Raw genomic sequence first — 20,085 nt, forward strand, 5'->3', positions numbered from 1 at the left:
CCTGTCAACCAGCAGACACGGCGGGCTGGGTCTGGCGGGCCCCGGGGTGGGGTCAACCGCACACCGTCCACCGTCAGGGTGCTGAACAAATCCAGGTAAAATTGAGGCCGCCCCTCAAAACACTGCCGATCCAGGGCATCCCCTAACACAGAGTCACCCTGACATTGCTCTGGGGACACCAGCCCCTGCCCCTCCGAGCCCTGGGGTACTCACGGCAGAACCTGAGGAAGTCTGACTGCAGCTCCTTCCGCGCATTCAGGAACAGTCTGCCCTTCTCGGTGCCCACCACGAAGGCGCTCTCGTCATGCACCGCGACACAGGCCACTTCTGCGTTCAGCTTGGAGAGCGCTGAGCACTACAGAAGCAGCAGGGGACGTGAACTGGGGGCAGGTCCACCACCCCAGCATGGCTCCATGCCACAGGGATGTGAGTCCCTGCCAGTGGCTGCAGGGAGGGGTCGCTCTTTCAACACTGTCATCTTAGACTCTACAGTGTGGGGGGGTGGTCCATAAGTGATCCCCCCTCCCCCAGAGCTGGGCCAAGGTCAAGGGGAGAAGATGTTTATGGAGGCTGGAGGAGGACAAAGACACAAGGCCTCTGCCCCGTTCTCTTCCCAGGACCTCCTTGCTCTGGGGTGGGTTTCCTACATTAGGCCTGGACCCAGCCCCAGGGACAATGCTGTCCTGGACTCTTTGAGTCCTGGGTGAGGAGAAGGTGGGTTAGAACCCAGGAAAACAAAGGCTCAGACACATCCAGGCTTCGATCCCAGCTCAGCCACTTCAGGAAAGACTGGAGCAGCTGGGCAGGCACCTCACTGGTCCCGTTTCCAAATCTGTACAATGGAGACAAGCAGCCTGGCTCAAAGGGTTTTAATGGGTTTGACTACGGCAATTCAAGGGGGCCTGGCTGGCAGAAAAGAATTGAGAACTGGGGCATCCCATGCAGGTATCCAGGCAGAGAGGTGTATTTGCACCCCTGGAGTTGAGGTTGGCAGGCCCACTGCACAGGAAGCCCTAACATAGGGGCCCTCAGCCAAGACCACCACCACCTCAGGCCTCTGACCAACCTCACCTGCCTATAAAACGAGCGGCATGCAGTTGGTGCCCAATAAATGGTTTTTATAATATGGGTTAGGTAATGCTTTGCTGACAGTCAGGAAGCCTGGCTTCTAATCAGAAGATCTGCAGCGATCTAGACATGCCCTCTCTGGGCCACAGTCACGCCTTCTGTGCCGGCTCCAACACCCTGTGCCAGCTCCAACCCCCTTTGCCAGCTCCAACCCCGAGTAGATCTGGAGAGGAAGCTGGGACACTGCACGGCCCCCAGACCTGTCCCTCGGACCCCCCTATTGAAGGGGCTTTCATTTCCTGTTCTCTAAGATTAAAACAAAAATCTACCGCTCCCTTCCCCCACTGCAACATGGCAGAACATTAACAAATGAGACACATAGATTTGTTCCCAACAAAGGAGTGGCCGTTGGAGCTGGAGGAGGGCCTTGTTGTGGGGTCACTTCCTAACTGAAGGAGCTGAGGCCCTGGCTGGGCATCGACTCACCTGAGGCACCCAGAATGGGGGCCCTGAGGAAATGCCGGGGGGCGGGTCTGAGACCAGAGGTGGGGTTAGGGGGCGAGGATGAACAGACAGCACTTGGGCCTCACAGCCCTGCAGACTCCCTGAGGACCCGGGCCCTGAGGCCTGGAGGATGCTCCAGTTCGGTCACTTCCAAGCAAGTGCCACGTCACCCATGAAGGTCCCTCGGGAAACCCATTAGGGGCCCAGAGCTGGGATAGCCTGTCTTACTCAGGTCACCAGGCTGGCTACAGGGTCATGGGCTCCTCCAAGCTGCAAGGAGCCTTTGGAAACCCCTCCAGACCAGTGCTTTCCAAAAGAGCTTTCTGGCGAGATGGAAAAGTTCTATTTCTGCACTGTCCAATACTGTGACCACTAGCACTTGAAATGAGGCTAGTGCAACCAAGCAACTGAGTAATTTGCTGTATTTAATTTTCGCTAGTTACAATTTAAATGTCAACTGCCACTGCAGCTGGACTTCCACCACCACCAAGCTGGCACTCTGCAGGGCACGGGGCTGGGTTCCCGCCCAGGGGGGTGGCGCACCCAGCTGCCTTCCCAGGAGTGCCCGCCGCCTCTGGCCCAAACACCACCTGAGCTGCCCTCCAACCGCCTACAGCAGGAACAGTCTGGAAGGAGGTCCTCTGTCCCAGGGGAACTGAAGACTTTGCACCCAAGTCCACTTTAGAAACTGGACACACTGTGTGACTTTGGGCAAGGTACTTCCCACTCTGAATGTCAACTTCACCATCCTAAAATGCAGATTTTCAGTGGCACACCTGCCTACCCTCCATCACAGAACTTTCCCCCAGGGAAACGACATTATTATTTCCTCACTGGGGGTGAACTGCTACAAGCTTAGGTGTGTAGGCCACGGTGCCCGAGGAGTGCTGTGTGGAGCCCATTTTCCCTCCCCCAGGCCCAGGACACAGTCGCAGCTCTGGCTGAACAGTGGGATTTACAGCTTTCTAACCTACCACCGCCCACACCTGTCCTCTAGGTGTTTCGGGGGAGACCTGTGACTGTGGCCACAATGGGCCTTGAAAGACAGGAGGTCATGAAATGAGGACAAGGGGATGAGGGCCGGAGCCAGGGCTTCCCGCCCCCCACACTGGTTGATGTCTGGTGATAAAGCTGGGTGTCCCTCTCCTCTGGGGAGGGCAGGGGCACTCACCATGGAATCTAAGGCAGACACTAGGCTGGTGATGATCTCGTCTTCGCGGGCGAAGGCAGAGTTCCAGCGGTCAGGCCCGCAGCCATTGGCGGGGACGTCGCAGCGCTTCCCCAGTAAGGCCATGGTCACCTGCAGAGAAAGAGGGGGAGCAGACAGAGGTGGGCATGCGCCACAGGGCATGGCCCACGTGCTGGGTGCCCACCCCACCCCACCTGGCCTGGCCCCGGACCCCAGAGCTGCCTCTACTTCCCAGGTGGGGCCAATCAAGGCCTGGCCTTCTCTTCTCCTGAGGTCTCGTGGGCAGGATGGAGCTAGAGCCTCGGCAGGCCTGCACACACAGCGGCTCACACGTGGCCTTTACGGTGTGGGCTCAGATGGCAGGATGCCTGGGGGTGTGCCTCACAGTATGTCCCCCACGTCTGCAGCCCCAGAGCTGAGCCCAGGACCGAGACCAGTCTGTTAGAAACCCCACCCATCACCTCTCTCCACGCATGCCACCCTAGCCACAGCTCTTTCTTGCTCACACACTCTCTGTGGCTCCCTACTGCCCCCATTAGTTCTTCACTCAGCTCGGTACTCAAGATTCCCAATCTAGACCCCCATGCTCCCGGTGTTCTAAGTGTCATTAGTCCCCAAACATACCAACATTCTTGTGGCTCCCCAGCTGTCAAGGGCTCCATTCTCCCTGCCCAGAACGCCTTTGCCAGCCCCTGCGTCACCCACTGACTGCCCACTCTGCTTTTCACTGCTGCCTCCATCAGGAAGGGACCCCCCACCTCCTGCCCGGCTGGGTCAGGTGCCCTTGCTGCCTCCCACATGTCCTGGAGCTCCCCGCTCACAGCTCTGCATCAAGCCCCATGCTCCCCTGGCAAGGCCACTACCCTGAGGCCTCTGGGCCACAGTCTACCCCCGGCTGTCGGAATTCAGTCTCAGAGGTGCAGAGGTTGCTTGTCCCAGTCCAGGATTCCTTCCACACAGGACTTGTCCCCTCATCACAAGGCCCTTGGAGAACAGAGCTGCATCCTCCCCCTCACTGGGGCCCCTCGGGCCAGGGCCCCCGCTCAGGAATCCCCCAGGCAGGAAGCGGGCCTGCTGCTGCTGTCCCCCAGCTTCGGGCACCCACCAGTTAGAAAGGTCGGCCTCCCCTTACAACCCAGCGGCTGGGTTGCCCCACCCTGGTGAACACCTAAGGCTCCACCCCTCATACATTACAGGCATGAACAAAGCAAACATTATGGCTCAAGAACAGCTTGAAGCCCCAGAGCCAATACTTCTAAGCAACCAAGAGATAGCCAACCTATCAGATGCACAGTTCAAAACACTGGTGATCAGGATGCTCACAGAACTGGTTGATTTTAGTCATAAATTAGAGGAACAAATGAATGCTAAACTAACTGAAATTAAGGGAAATGCACAGGAAACCAATAGTGATGGAAAGGAAACTGGGACTCAAATCAAGAGAGTGAACCAGAAGGAAGAAAAAAAATGACCAAACAGAAATATGAAGAAACAAGAATTCAAAAAATGAGGAGAGGCTTAGGAACCTCCAGGACATCTTTAAACGCTCCGACATCAGAATTATAGGGGTACCAGAAGGGGAAGAGGAACAGCCACGAATGGAAAACTTATTTGAACAAATAATAAAGGAGAACTTCCCCAATCTGGCAAAGAAAATAGACTTCCAGGAAATCCAGGAAGCTCAGAGAGTCCCAAAGAAGTTGGACCCAAGGACGAACACACCAAGGCACATCATAATTATATTAGCCAAGATTAAAATGAAGGAGAGAATCCTAGAAGCAGCAAGAGCTAAGGGGACAGTCACCTACAAAGGAGTTCCCATCAGACTGTCAGCGGATTTCTCAAAAGAGACCTTACAGGCAAGAAGGGGCTGGAAAGAAGTATTGCAAGTCATGAAATCCAAAGACCTACAACCAAGATGGCCCTATCCAGCAAAGCTTTCATTTAGAATGGAAGGGTAGATAAAGTGCTTCTCAGATAAGGTCAACGTCAAGGATTTCATCATCACCAAGTCCTTATTATATAAAATGTTCAAGGGACTTACCTAAGAAAAAGAAGATAAAAAATATGAACAGTGAAAGGACAGCAAACTCACAGTTATTAACAACCACATCTAAAACAAAAGCAAACTAAGCAGAAAGCTAGATCAGGAGCAGAACCATAAAAATGGAGATCACATGGAGGGTTAGCAACAGGGGAGTGGGAGGAGGAAGAGGGGGGAGAAGGTACAGAGAATAAGTAGCATAGACAGTAGGTAGAAAATAGAGACGGGGAGGGCAAGAATAGTATGGGAAATATAGAATCTAAAGAACTCGTGACACATGGACATAAACCAAAGGGGGGGAATGGTGGGGGAGGGAGTGTGCAGGGTGGAGGGTATTGAATGAGGAGAAATTAAACAACTCTAATTGTATAATCAATAAAATATATTAAAGGAAATAAAAAAGGTTGGCTTCCCTCAGTTCCTGTTCCACCCTGCCCCACCCTTGCTGGACTTCAGGAACCAGGTCCGGGGAGACCACCCCAGGCCTCCCCCAAAACAGTACACTTGCTCCCTCACCTTAGGCCTCCTCCTTCGAGGCAGCTGCCCCCTCGCCAGTCCAAGCAAAGGAGAGGGCAGAGGGTGGTCAGTTTCCCTCTCTGGGTTCAGCCCCATCTAGTGCCCTGTGCACAGGTCTCAGGCACCAGTTCAGGAGACTGAGCGGCGACCAGGGTCAGAGGAAGCCTGCAAATCCAGCCTCTTTACTTCAGTCAGTCGGGGGGTGGGGGTCTGCATACATGACCAGGAATGTGGTGGTTAGGGGACAGCACTGGGCAGGTGACAGCTGGGCCTGGCACCTGAAAAGATGCCAAGCCCAGGGCGTCTTCTGTCACTGCAGCTGCCCCTGACCTTAAGCTCTGGGAAGGCAGGGGTCAGTCTGTTGGTCACTACGGCACCCCAGGGCCCTGTTCAGCGCCCAACATACAGGATGGATCAAGGCACCGTGGTCCAAATCAAGAGCCAGGGTCTTTAAGTGGGTCATGAAAGCAGTGACCCAGAAGAGCAAAGGTCCAAGCACATCACAAACAACAAGGCGAGAGGCGTCCCATGTCAGTCACGGACACACTCAAAGGGACTGGCGGTGCATTGCAGTGTGGCTCTGGCCTCATCCTGGCCCCAGCCTGCCCTTGGGTTGTGGGTAAGTACTGGTTTCAGCAACAGGCCAGTCAGCAGCTGGCCAAAATGTGGACTGGGCTCACTTCTAAATGTTTATCAAATGTATTTCTTCCCTGAGGCTGCAATATTATGAAAGTTCAAAACCCACAGTATTAAGGATGCTGAGGGCACGACAGTAAGACGTGCTAACAGGACAAGAGGCAGCCAGGCGCCACAGCAGGGGCCTTCTGTGGCACGACCAGATGCGAGGTCTGCCTGTCTGTATGCTTGAGGCTCATTCCCTCCTCTCAGCTACCCCTGCTCCAGTCCCTTGAACCATTCCCAGAAAGGTTCCAGTCTCTTGAACCATTCCCAGAAAGGCCTCTGGCTGCCAGCCTCCCAGGTGCAAGAGTCCAAATCAAATCAAGGTGAAGCGAGAGGCACCAGACAGCATTCCAGGCCTGGCCTGCAGACTGTCCCTGCAGCTGCGAACTCCTAATCCATTTAGGAAGGACTCAGGGAGTCAGAAAGGGAGGGGTGATGGAGGAAGTGCAGGGAGGCTGGGCTGTGGGCCATCCCCTGACTCCTGGTCTTGCCATCTGGGCTCTCAGGGCCCTCTGTCCTGCGCCAGAACCCAAGGAGGCCCAGCCCTGGGCAGGCGCATGTGTTCGGGGATGAAGGAGGGAGCTCCTCCTGCAAACTCCAGCCTCTGAGACAGGAGTCGGGTCCCTGTGGCTGGGGCTGCGGTGACTGGGGAGGAGGGCAACAGAGGGAAACTGGGAGCCATGAGCCATGATCCCTGCACACAGGAGACCCAGACTCAGGTCCAATGGCACCACATTGGATCAACCACTTAAATGGGCTAGTTCCAAACTGAAAATGAGGGAGGGAAAAAATATCACCCAATAAAACCAAAAGACCCTAAGGAACGGAGAACACAAAGTACAACATGCTGCTCACCAGGAGGCAAGTGCCCAAGCATAAACAAGAAAGTCCCTGGAGAAGGGGACAGTGAGAACTAAGGCCAAAGCCTCAGACATCACGCACCAGGAAACGGGGGACAGAGGACAAGGGGGCCAAGTGAGGAGCGGGGCTGGAGATGGCCAAGTACTGCTCTGTGGCACCTGGGAAAGAACATCAGACGTGAGGCCATGGGTGACAGGCAGCTGGCTCCTGCCCTAGGGCAAAGTGGCCGGGAAGCCCTCGGTGACAAGGGTCTTCCAGCCACCCCTGGGCTCCTGGGTGGGCAAGGCCTACAAGGGCCAAAAGGCAGGCAGGGAGACCGGGAGCACCCTCTCTGTCCTCAAATACCTCCAGAGGCCGCCGGGGCACCACACACCTGGTTTTCCTCCCACTTCCTGGGTTCCCCTCCTGGCATAACTGCCAAACACTACTGGGTCCTGGGCCCCCTCCCTTCCCTGCCCAACACCCTGCCTCACTGCTAGGCAACTGCTTGGCTTGAAAAATATCACCTACATGCTAGTGACTCTCAATTGCTCTCTCATTGCCTCTGCTGAGACGCCACCTCCCACCTGCCTCCTGCATTAAAGTGATCCCTCACCTATCGAGGGAGTTACGATCCAGAAACCCCCCCAACAGGTGAAAATCAGCGAAGTAGCGGTGTTATATTTATCATTTATATATATTTTAAGACTTTATATGCCCTTCCCACACTCCTATAAACCTTTCCCACTCTCTTATTAACCTTTCCTACACTGTTATAAACACTTCATATACTCTTAAATACTTTCTACACTCTTAAACCTATGTAATTTTAACATATAAAATTCTATATGGGTACTCACCAGTAAAGTATACTACAACTCGAAAGATGAAGATCATGAATTATGTAGCTGTGTAGTACTGATGGTGATGAGTGTGATGATGATGGGATGAATGTACTGCACAGCCAAGAAGAGCATTACAGCTCTTCTGAAGGCACCACTTCATTGGGCGCTTCATCAGGTGGTGCAGAATCTTCACCCTGGGCCATAACTTCTATTTCTGCTAAAGGCGTAGGTGTAACTGATCTCTTTGTCCCAGTGATGAACACAGATGTAAGAAGCTGCTGGTGCTTTTTATCCACAGAGGCAGCTTCTCCATGCAGAGAAACACTGAGTCCAAAGCGTCTTTGAAATTTATAAAACCAGCCCTTGCTGGCACTGAATGGGGTTGGTCTGGTGGGAGAAACACTCGATGGTCGTGGTTTTGCATTGTCATCCTCATCTTCATCCTCGTAACTGTTGTGAACAACTGTGCTTTCTGCTAAACTATCATAAAGTTTCTTGGCCTTCGTCCGAATGGTGTTGGTATCCAGAGAGATATTCTTCTTCCTACAGTCATTTATCCACAGGGCCAATGCAGACTCCATCCTCACAATGCCCCTATTGCGGGAAGTGACCACTCTCTTTGCAGTCTTGTTAAAAGTCATCGTTGCAGTAGACCTAATATTCTTCTCGTCTTTCTTTATGTAGCGAACTGTAGATTCATTAATGCCATAATGTCGGCCTACGGCCGCGTAGCTTTTGCCTTCCTTCAACATGTCGAGAAGTTCCACCTTTTCTTTGATGGTAAGCATATTCCTCTGGCGCTTGGGTTCACTGCCAGACGCGTTAGAAGGTGCAGAACATTTGGGTGGCATCGTAGGGCTTGAAATAAATTCAAACTTTTACGAAAATTTCACAAAACACAACACCACAGAGCAACACTACATGTAGCTATCAGACATTGATGTGAAGGGGACAAGGAGAGATGTTAAGGCATGGACACAGTGCAGGAGAGCAGACAGACCAATGCTACGGTCACTGAGCCAATCAGAGCCCGGGATACAGAACACAGTGCTGTGGTTGGTCGCTCTCCAGTCCATCAGCCAATAGTGTACCATGTACAATCTCAAGCTGGCAAACCTGCACAAGTGGTAGTGGTGTACTGCATTTCCATTGTGTACAGTATTCATCCACTGATAAAATATATACTATATTTTATTTCAATTTAACATTCTTTTAATGTTTGAATTAACATTTTTATAGTTTAAAATTTTTTAGGCAAAAAACTATATACCACAAAATCCTGTGATATAGTAAAAACTCAATGATATAGAATTAGATTTTTAATATCGTTTATTGATTATGCTATTACAATTGTCCCATTTCCCCCTTCACACCCTCTTCAACCCACATTCCCCCCCTTTAGTTCATGTCCATGGGTGATAGTTACAAGTTCTTTAGTTACTGCATTTCCTGTACTATTCTTACCCTTCCCCTGTATATTTGTTACCTACAATCCATGCTACTTATTCTGTATCTTTTTCCCCCTCTCTCTGCCCCCCACTGCCTTGTTGCTAACCCTCCATATGATCTCCATTTCTATGGTTCTGTTTCTGTTCTAGTTTGCTTTTGTTTTTGTTTTAGGTGTGGCTGTTAATAATTGTGAGTTTGCTGTCATTTTACTGTACATGTTTTTTATCTGTTTTCTTAGATAAGTCCCTTTAACATTTCATATAATAAGAGCTGGATCATGATGAACTCCTTTAACTTGACCTTATATGAGAAGCACTTTATCTGCCCTTCCATTCTAAATGAAAGCTTTGCTGGATAGAGCCATCTTGGATGTAGGTCTTTGAATTTCATGACTTGGAATACTTCTTTCCAGCCCCTTCTTGCCTGTAAGGTCTCTTTTGAGAAATCAGCTGACAGCCTGATGGGAACTCCTTTGTAGGTGACTGTCCCCTTATCTCCTGCTGCTTCTAGGATTCTCTCCTTCATTTTAATCTTGGCTAATATAATTATGATGTGCCTTGGTGTGTTCCTTTTTGGATCCAACTTCTTTGGGACTCTCTGAGCTTCCTGGACTTCCTGAAATCTATCTCCTTTGCCAGACTGGGGAAGTTCTCCTTTATTATTTGTTCAAATAAGTTTTCCACTTGTTGCTCTTCCTTTCCCCCTTCTGGCACCCCTATAATTCTGATGTTGGAATGTTTAAAGATGTCTTGGAGGTTCCTAAGCCTCTCATTTTTTTTTGAATTCCTGTTTCTTCCTTCTGGTCAACACCATTGATGTGAGTCCCAGTTTCCTCTTCATCATTATTGCTTTCCTGTACATTTTCCTTCATTTCAATTAGTTTAGCCTTCGTATGTTCCTCTAATTTGTGACTATAATCAACCAGTTCTGTGAGCATCCTGATCACCAGTGTTTTGAACTGTGCATCTGAAAGTTTTGCTATTTCTTTGTCGCTCAGATTTATGGGCTCTGGGGCTTTGAGATCTTCTTGAGCCATTTTTGGTCTGTTTGTGCCCGTTAATTATGAGGAGCAGAGCTTAGGTGTTTACCAGGGACGGGCTGCTGAGGCGCTGGGTTGTGACGCTGTATGTGGGGGAGGGGTCTGAGATGGAACTATGGTGCTTGCTCCCCTCTTTGCCGGATTTCAGTCACTTACACCACTTCCCCCGAGCAAACTGGGCCCTTTTGGTGCTGATTCCCATGTGGGAGGGTTTGTGTACCTTCTAGGACCCTGTGGGTCTCTCCAACAAACTCTCATGTGAGGCTGGGAATCTCCCCAGTACTGCAACCCCCCACAGGTGTTTTCAATCTGTGTTTTGAGGCTCTATTTCCCCATGCTCAAGCCATGGGTTGTGCAGTCTGTCTTCCTCCCCAGTTTTGCCCAGTATCTGCACATGAATGTGGGACCACCCGGTCAGCCAGCCACCTTGTGTGCCACACCCCTCCACAATCCGCCACCTTTCTGTGTCTGCCTGCTGCTTCCTTGTGTGCCAGGGGTCCACCATCTGCTGCTTTGCAGTGAGCCCTCTCCGTTCTGGCCACCCAACTTCTCCCCTCCTACCAGTCTGGATGAATGTTTCTTTTTTAATTTCTTGGTTGTCAGACTTTAAAACAGTTCAATTTTCTTTCAGTACTGGTTGGATTTTTTTCCATAAATTTTTGTTGTCCTTATTTTAGTTTTGTGAAGAGGCACAGTGTGTCTACTTATGCCTCCATCTTGGCTGGAAGTCCAATATATATTTATATATTTTTTAAATCCGCCATACAGTGAAGCCGCAACAAGTGAATTGCAATATAGTGAGAGACAACTGTATCTAATTCTGTATCGTGGAGTTTTTGCTATGTCGCAGGATTTTGCAATATATAGTTATTTAAAGAGTATTTATAATTTTAACTATTTTTACCTAAAACTTTTAAAACAATATCAAAAGTATATAAATGTAATTCAAACATATTAAAAGAAATAAAGTACAGTATGTATTTCATCAGTGGATGAATACCTTACTGTACACAATGGAAATGGAGTACACCACTACCACTTGCACAAGTTTGCCAGCTTGAGATTGTACATGGCACACTATTGGCTGATGGACTGGAGAGCGACCAACCACAGCACTGTGTTCTGTATCCTGGGCTCTGATTGGCTCAGTGACCGTAGCATTGGTCTGTTTGCTCTCCTGCACTGTGTCCTTATGTTCAGCATCTCTCTTTGTCACTTCAGATTATAAATGTTTATAAGAGTGTGGGAAAGATTAGTAAGAGAGTGGGAAAGGTTTATACGAGTGTGGGAAGGGCTTTATAAAGCCTTAAAATATATAAATAATAACATAAATATAACGCTGCTACTTTGCAGATTTTCACCTATCATAGGTGTCTCAGGAATGTTCCTCCCTCGATAGGTGAGGGATCATTGTACACTTAATATATCAATGTGTAGGGAGGGGGGTTTTGTTTCTAGCTCTTGGCTAGGGTCAGAGTTTTAGAACAAGCCATTTTGCTCAGTTTTATTAGAAACTAATAAATCTTAAACTACAATGTATTGGAAAAAAAATGTCTATAAGCAACAAGTTCCTCCCTGTGGAGAACAGCTCACCTATCATCTTAAGGTATGTCTTGGGCCCTTTTCCCATTGTAAAAGCTAAATCCTTTAAAAAAAGAGTCATTCTTTTATTTCATGCAAATAGAGACAAGCAAGCTTGCTTGCTTGTACCTTTTAATCAAGGTTGTTGTTACCTTCTCCATTTACTCAGCAGTACCAGAGCATTATTAGAGAAATGCACTAGAAGCTTTTGCAAATGATATGACTATTGTCCTCCTGTTATTTACGTTATTGTTAATAGCTAAAAGATACATCAGAAAATTTTTTTTACAATCAGTTATAATATGATCATGGTCCAGAGACTCATTCACAATAGAAGAACTTAAAGTGAAAGCCATGCCTTTCAGGAGAAGCAAACCCATACACACTCCCTGGGGGGTGAGTACTATTTGATCTAAATCCAGCAAGACACTATCTTTCCCATGCCTGTGCCTGGCTCAGTAATAAGCACTTGACACAATTCTAACCAGAGAATTAAGGCCATATCCCAAGGTGTCCTTGCTCTTAAAGAAACATAGGTAGCTACTGTCTCTCCTTCAGAGATATATCTAGCTGTGATGCCTGGACTACTGCATCGAGCTCAAGACCAGTCTAAGGAAACTATCAAAACAAGGAAAGCCCTGGCTGGTGTGGCACACTGGCCTGAGCACCAGCCTGTGAACTGAAAGGTGGCTGGTTCAACTGCCAGTCCAGGTACATGTCTGGGGGGAGTTGTGAGACGCAACCATCTATGTTTCTCTCCTCATTCTCTCTCTATTCTCCTCTCTCTAAAAGCAAATAAATGAAATCTTTTGAAAAAAGGAGGAATCTAGAAAAGAGAAGCAAAGCCCCAAATGCCACAAGTTCCCATCATCCTATCTTGGGTCTCCTTGCTACATGAGATAAGCAACTCCCTGTACTAAACTAATCTGAATAAGAGTTTTTTGTTGTTGTTACCTCCGGTAACCCTAACTGCTATCTTTCCTTTTCCAGGTTGAAATATTTCTATTTGCTTTCATACTTGTTTGGCTGGCTGTGGAATTTGAGGTTCAAATCACTTGACTCGGAACTCGGAAAGAATTGCTTAGTTAGTGGTACCACATCCTTTCCTGCTCAAAGTAGGTTTTTCATCAGTGTGGCTTCATTCTTTATGAATGACCTGGTTTCCTCTCTAGAACCAAATGATTTTTTCCCCCTGATCCTTAGGGCACTGAAATTTTATGAGGGGACTCATTTTTGAGACTTTCCTTCTCTTTTCACTTCAAGTCCGATGGCAATAGATGACTCAGTCTATTCTTTCTTGTGTCTCACAGACAGAACCTTCTTTACAATGTACAAGACTAACAACCCTTGTAATCCAATTTCATTGAAAAATTTACTTTAGCAATTACATTTCATCATTTGCTACAAAACTCTCCTCCAATTGTTCCCTTTCACAAGTATATCTAGTACTTGTTTCATGAATGTAATGGGAAGTGTCAGTATGTTTGCACTGCAGGAACCTGTTGATAAATGGCCTCTTAGTTTTCCAACCTTTTACTGTAATCTCAATAGAATCTGAGAGAATATAAAATACTAAAATGTATGATGTGGCTGTCATTTTAAAATGGAAACATTTATACGTCCAATTCCAATTCTGCACTTTTTAAAAATATTATATGTATCTTTTTAAAAATGCTTTTTCTTTTTATATATTTTCAAGAGGGGAAGGGAGGGAGAAAGAGAGGGAGAGAAACATCAATGTCTGGTTGCCTCTCACATGGCCTCCGACTGGGGACCTAGCCTGCAACCCAGGCATTTGCCCTGACTGGGAATTGAACCGGTGACACTTTGGTTTGGAGCCCACACTCTACCCACTCAGCTACACCAGCCAGAAGTGCACTTATTTTTTTATTTTTCAATTTTTATGTACTTATTTTTAGACAGAGGAAAAGAGAGGGAGAGAAACATGAATGCCTGGTTGCCTCTCATGCATCCCTGACTGGGGACCTGGCTTGCAACCCAGGCATGTTCCTGACTGGGAATCCAACACGTGGCCCTTTGGTTCGCAGGCCAGCACTCAATCCACTGAGCCACTGTCCTGTAGAGCAAAAGGTTACCAGTTTGATTTCTTTCAGACACATAGCGGGGCTGTGGGTTCAGTCCCCCGTTTGGGTACAAGAAAGGAAATGGACAGAGGTTTCTCTCTTTCACCCTCCCTGCCCCACTCTCTAAAAATAAATAAATAAAATCTTTTAAATTATTAAAAAAAAACTTGTCACGGCCTTTATGTCAATGCTAAACAATTTGTAGCATTCTACTATCTTCATTTTTCCTCCCATTCTTACTTGTGTTACTTCATTTATTTATTTTTTAAAATTTTATTTATTTATTTCTAGAGAGAGGGAATGGGAGGGAGAAAGACAGGGAGAGAAACATGAACCTGTGTTTCCCTCTAACAGGCCCCCAAACAAGGACCTGGATCTCACAATCCAGGAATACATGCCCTGAGTGGGAAGTGAACCAGCGACCTTTCGGTCTATAGCCAGCGCTCAATCCACTGTGCCATATCAGCCAGGGCTTGTATTGTTTCATTTATTTTTAATCTTACAATTTATATATATTTCGATATATGCTCAAAAAATTGAAAAAATAAAAAATTGAGACCTAAAAACATGACAATAGTACTATACTTTCTTTAGTATATTTTGCAGGAAATTGGAAAAGAAAAGGACAGTTGTACGCAATCAGGTATAACAGGTGTTCAGGTTCCAAACCCAACTCGGGCGTGACTGACACAGCTCACTGACAGGTGGGAAGTAAAAATAAAACAATATATAATGATTCAAACTTAATTTAAATGTAGCCCAGGTGACTGAATGTTTGTCAACAATATTTTAAAAAACGCACTAATCATGAACAAAAAGGAAAGTCCAGAAGTCTTACTTCTTAATCACAAAACGAATCCTTTCCTTTGCAAGTAATATTCTCTCAAGGCGAGGAATTCCGTAAGTAGACGGCCTTCTAAAAGGAATCCCTTCCGGGAGTCCTTCTACATAAAGATCTTCAACGTGCGACTGGAAGAGAGGGTATGGGATGGTCACAGGACCTTTGGCTTTTATAGCTTGAGCTTTAGGGATAAAAAGAGAAAGAGAACAATCATTAAATGACAAGGATTAAGCACAAAATACTGGAATATGTATTGCTCTGGAACTTTTATAAACTTTAGCTTTACTTCTGCTTATTATAATTCAATCAGAAAATACTGCAGAAGAAATAAAAGGAAAAGAACACCAAAGATGACAATGCTCTATGTAACTGAATCTGTAATGAACTAAAGTATATTTCGCACTAATGCAGATATAGTCAGACTTTCTACTGAATCTGAACCAAAAATGCACCCAGAAGAACATGTCAGGTAATCTCAGCGAATGCATACAGTACGTGATGAAAGAGGAGTATTTTTTAAACCTTTAAAACACAGGGGGTAAGAATTTAAAAAAACAGAAACAGAAGATTTAACTGAAAAGTCTACTAGATTTATTTACCCAAGAGGAAAATAATACAACAGCTTCAAAAATGAAAAGCATGGGGAGTCTTAAGAATTAAATACACTCAATAATATCATAGTAACTTTATATGGTGACAGACAGATAATAGACTTATCATGGTAATGGTCACTTTGTAATATATAAATGTCAAGCATTAAGCCATACATCTGAAACTAACGTAATAATATATGCTAACTATGCTTAAGTTAAAAAAGAATGCACTATAATGAGTAGACCTTGATTTTATTAAAAAAACTATAAAGGGTCAGTTTTTTCTGAATAGAAGACATTTAAGTATCACTGGGTATTAAATATGCTTTTATATGTGAGAAGAGAAGTGAGATTAAGACAATGCCTTCTTCTCACCCAACTCCCTCTTTGAAACAGACTTTCGAGAGATGAAATAACATGATATTTGGGACATTGGAGTTTTAAAATATTCTTGCATGAAAAAGACATGGGACAAAAAATACTGTAAAATGTTAAAGGCTGTTGAACTTGAGTGTTGAATATTTAGAGGGCCTTTATTCTTTTGTTTTTGTTTGGAAATTTTCATGATAAAAAGAAATTAAGAACTATTAGTATGTTCAAGCATAATACAGGCACATTTATAGTTAGCATGAAAATTTCCACAGGTAACCTTTTTGTCACTAAGTAAAACAATGCCAAATTGTCTATGACAACCGACACATACCACACACATTCCATTCTTCTTTCAAAGGCTTCTGTCTCCAGACACATACCACACACATTCCATTCTTCTTTCAATGGCTTCCATCTCATTTAACTCACACAGCACAGCCACCTACAATGCTTTCTAGTAGCTGAAAGAACAGCGGAGATGCTTCTGACCCTGCCCAAAAGGCCCCAAACCAAACGCGACTTCTAGGGATTCCACTCAACCTCTCCTCCCTCAGGAATGATGTGAGAACAGTCCAAATTTTTTTGCTAGTATTTTACATAAACGTCTATTCGCTACATGGTAATATTTGTATTAAAGTTTCAAGTCTACCATATTACTTATTAATAATGAGTTAGATTGAATATCTTTGTTGACATGCTACACCTGAAAATCATATTCACATTTAACAATGAAAATAGCTTCCCCTGAGGCAATCACCATGTTATACTGCTTCCTGTGTAGAACATGTTATCAGTTTTTACCTTTTTTTTTTTTTAAGATTTCATTTACTTACTTTTAGAGAGAGGGGAAGGGAGGAAAAATAAAGAGAGAGAGAAAAAGCCATTGGTTGCCTCTCACATGCCCCCGACAGCCCAGGCTTATACCAGGAACTGAACTGGTGGTCTCTCACTTTGCAGTACTATGCTCAACCAACTGAGCCACACTGGTCAGGGCCAAAATTTGTTCTGAAGTAGACCAATTAAAATCACTAGGAAAACACTCTGACCATTGAAAAGTGAGATAAGCCCTGGCAGTTGTGGCTCAGTGGACTGAGTATAACCTGAAAGGTCCTCAGATGCATTCCTGGTCAGGGCACACGCCTGGGTGGTGGGCCGAGTCCCCATTTGGGGGTGTGCAGAGGCAGCCAATTCATGTTGCTCTCCCTCTCGTCCTCCTTTTCCTTCCTTTCTTCCTAAAATGAATGAATGAATGAATGAATGAATGAATGAATAAATGAGATGAACACTAAGAGAACCTTAAAGAAAAAACAACTGAAAATTTGAGGAAGTAAATTATTTCATTATTCAATTTACTCTGATTCTAAATCTTGAGGTTCATTCATGATAAATAGAGAAATGTTAATTTCAAGATCATTAAAGTAAATAATGCCAATGTGGTTTATCATTTAAATACTTAGAAAAATTCAGTCATACAGAATAGCACCACGAAAATTAGATTTCCAAGTTAAGTCAGTATATTATACAATATTACTTATAGTCGATAGCAAAGAATCCTCCAAATAACAACAAAAAACACAGCAAAATTTGTATTTAAAAACAATTACTATTTTTATTATCATTACCACCTTACATGAGGACATTTTCATTGCTTTTTAATTTTTTTTTTTTAAAGATGTATTTATTGCCCTGCCTGGTGTAGCTCAGTGCACTGAGCACGGGCCTGCAAACCAAAGGGTTGCTGGTTCAATTCCCAGTCAGGGCACATGCCTGGGTTGCGGGCCAGGTCCTCAGTAGGGGGTGTGCAAGAGGCAACCACACATTGAGTTCCTCTCCCTCTCTTTCTCCTTCCCTTCCCCTCTCTCTAAAAATAAATAAATAAAACCTTTACAAAAAGATGTATTTTTTTTTTTCAGAGAGAGGGGAAAAGAAAGAGAGAAAAATCAGTGTATGGCTGCCTTTCATGACCCCATCTGGAGACGTCTCACAACTCAGGCATGTACCCCAATGGGAAACCAGACCAGCAACCCTTTGGTTCACAGGCCAGTGCTCAATTCACTGAGTCACATCAGGGCTCATTTGTTTCATTTTTTTGGAGAGAAAGAGGAAGAGAGACGGAGAAACACTGGTGTGAAAGAAGCATCAGTTGGTTGCCTTTGTATGCACCCAGACTGTACACATCTGGACTGGGGGTCACGAGTGTCTGCCTGCACAGAGGATGAACTTGCAACCTCGGCATGTGCCCTGACCGGGAATTGAACCCACAGCCCTTTGGTTGCAGGACAATGAATGCTCAACCCACTGAGCTACTCCTGCTGGGGCTGTCACTACTTTTTAGGTGAGCATCTGATATATACCATCAGATGATGACTAACTGCTTGTTTCTTTTAGTACTATATAGAGAATAGTAAAACACAACAAAGAACTTGTGATCGATCTAACTTAAAGCCAGTTATGTACAAGATGAGAAAATAAGAACATCTACAAGAATACGGAATTTAACACAACAGATTAAGATAGAGTATATTTAAGAAAGTAATCTTCAATTAAATCTCTAAGATCTAAAACTTGCAACATATCTGGATGAAGTGGTCAAATGTTGGTATGAAAAACAATGCAATTATTAATAAATAATACAAGAATAAACTTTGATCCTGACTGGCGTGGCTCAGTGGGTTGGATGTTGCCCTGGAAACTGAAAGGTTACCAGTTTTATTCCCGGTCAGGGCACGTGCCTGCGTTGCAGGCCAGGTCTCCAGTTGGGGGAATTCAAGATGCAACCACCAATGTCTCTCTCCCTGTCTTTCTCCCTCCCTGCTCCTCTCCATAAAAATTAATTAAATAAAATAAAATCTTTAAAAAAAGAATAAATTCTTTCACATACTCATAACTGTAAACCTACTTCCCCCTGTTGAATATAAATAAAGTCCCAAATGTACATGCTGAAAGTTTAAAAGAAATGCTTATTGAGACCTAAAGAGAAAAAACTTTCTCTAAGCTTTGAAGAAATCTAGAAACAAAGACTGTGATATCTGGACAGACACTATCCAATAATCTTTCAGGGGACAGATAGGTAAGTAAGGCACAGTTTACTAACAGAGCTGGACCTTCTCACGTTAGAGCATCAGTAACGCCATTGTTAACAACCTATGAACAAGCCCTGGCTGGGAACGGCTGGTAGCTCAGGTAGTTCTAGTGTTGTCCTGATGCACTAAGGTTGCAGGTTCCATCCCTGGTCAGAGCATATGCAAGAATCCACCAATGAATGCCGAAGTAGGTGAAACAAGAAATCCATGTTTCTCTCTTCCCCTGTCTCTCTAAACTCAATCGATTTAAAAAATTTTCAAAGAACATGTATGAACAAAATATTACAAGAATTTTTCAGTTTAGACTCACCATATTTTCTTTCAAACAATTCTTCAACTTGTTTGCGTAGACCAGTAATCCGAGCATTCCATTTCTCTGAGAATTGAAAGTTAAATCTCAGTAAGAAACCCCTCTTTGGGGATACTAACAAGTTCTGAGGACTACCTAACATCTAAAACCTTTTTTCTATGTAACATATCCTAATTTTTAAAAATATATATATTGTATTGATTATGCCATTACAGTTGTTCAATTTTCCCCCTTTCATTCCCCTCTCCTACCATCCCCCCTTTAGTTTATGTCCCCTTTATGTCCACATGTCTCAAGTTCCTTAGATTCTACATTTCCCCTACAATTCTTACCCTCCCCCCTTATCTATTTTTTGCCTACTGTCTATGCTACTTATTTTCTGTACCTTCTCCCCCCTTCTCCTCCTCCCACTCCCCTGTTGCTAACCCTCCATGTGATCTTCATTTCTATGGTTCTGCTCCTGATCTAGCTGTCCTCTTAGTTTGCTTTTGTTTTAGGTGTGGTTGTTACTAACTGTGAGTTTGCTGTCCTTTCACTGTTCATCTTTTTTATCTTCTTTTTCTTAGATAAGTCCCTTTAACATTTCATATGTTATTTCACATGTTAACATTTCATAATAAGGGCTTGGTGATGATGAACTCCTTGAATTTGATCTTATCTGAGAAGCACTTTATCTGCCCTTCCATTCTAAATGAAAGCTTTGCTGGATAGATCAGTCTTGGATGTAGGTCTTTGGATTTCATGACTTGGAATGCTTCTTTCCAGCCCCTTCTTGCCTGTAAGGTCTCTTTTGAGAAATCCGCTGACAGTCTGATGGGAACTCCTGTGTAGGTGTCCCCTTATCTCTTGCTGCTTCTAGAATTCTCTCCTTCATTTTAATCTTGGCTAATGTAATTATGATGTGCCTTGGTGTGTTCCTTCTTGGGTCCAACTTCTTTGGGACTCTCTGGGCTTCCTGGATTTCCTGGAAGTCTATTTCCTTTGCCAGACTGGGGAAGTTCTCCTTTATTATTTGTTCAAATAAGTTTTCCACTCGTGGCTGTTCC

At 45.3% G+C, this 20,085-nt stretch overlaps 1 protein-coding gene across 1 annotated transcript; it reads right to left on the bottom strand.

Annotated features, from left to right (window-relative positions):
• Positions 1–213: 213 nt before the first annotated feature.
• On the bottom strand, positions 214–19,106 carry LOC119049211 (general transcription factor II-I repeat domain-containing protein 1-like; the record flags this gene model as incomplete). Its single annotated transcript, XM_053662683.1, has 4 exons — positions 19,040–19,106; positions 14,679–14,862; positions 2,744–2,872; positions 214–355 (listed from the first exon to the last, which is right to left on the bottom strand). Coding segments are annotated over exons 3-4 (265 nt in total), but the record flags the coding sequence as incomplete, so codon positions are not given.
• Between the last annotated feature and the right edge of the window lie 979 nt (positions 19,107–20,085).

The sequence above is a fragment of the Artibeus jamaicensis genome, unplaced genomic scaffold, assembly GCF_021234435.1.
Source record: "Artibeus jamaicensis isolate MK-2021 breed Jamaican fruit bat unplaced genomic scaffold, CSHL_Jam_final contig_2735, whole genome shotgun sequence".
Taxonomy (NCBI): Eukaryota; Metazoa; Chordata; class Mammalia; order Chiroptera; family Phyllostomidae; genus Artibeus; species Artibeus jamaicensis.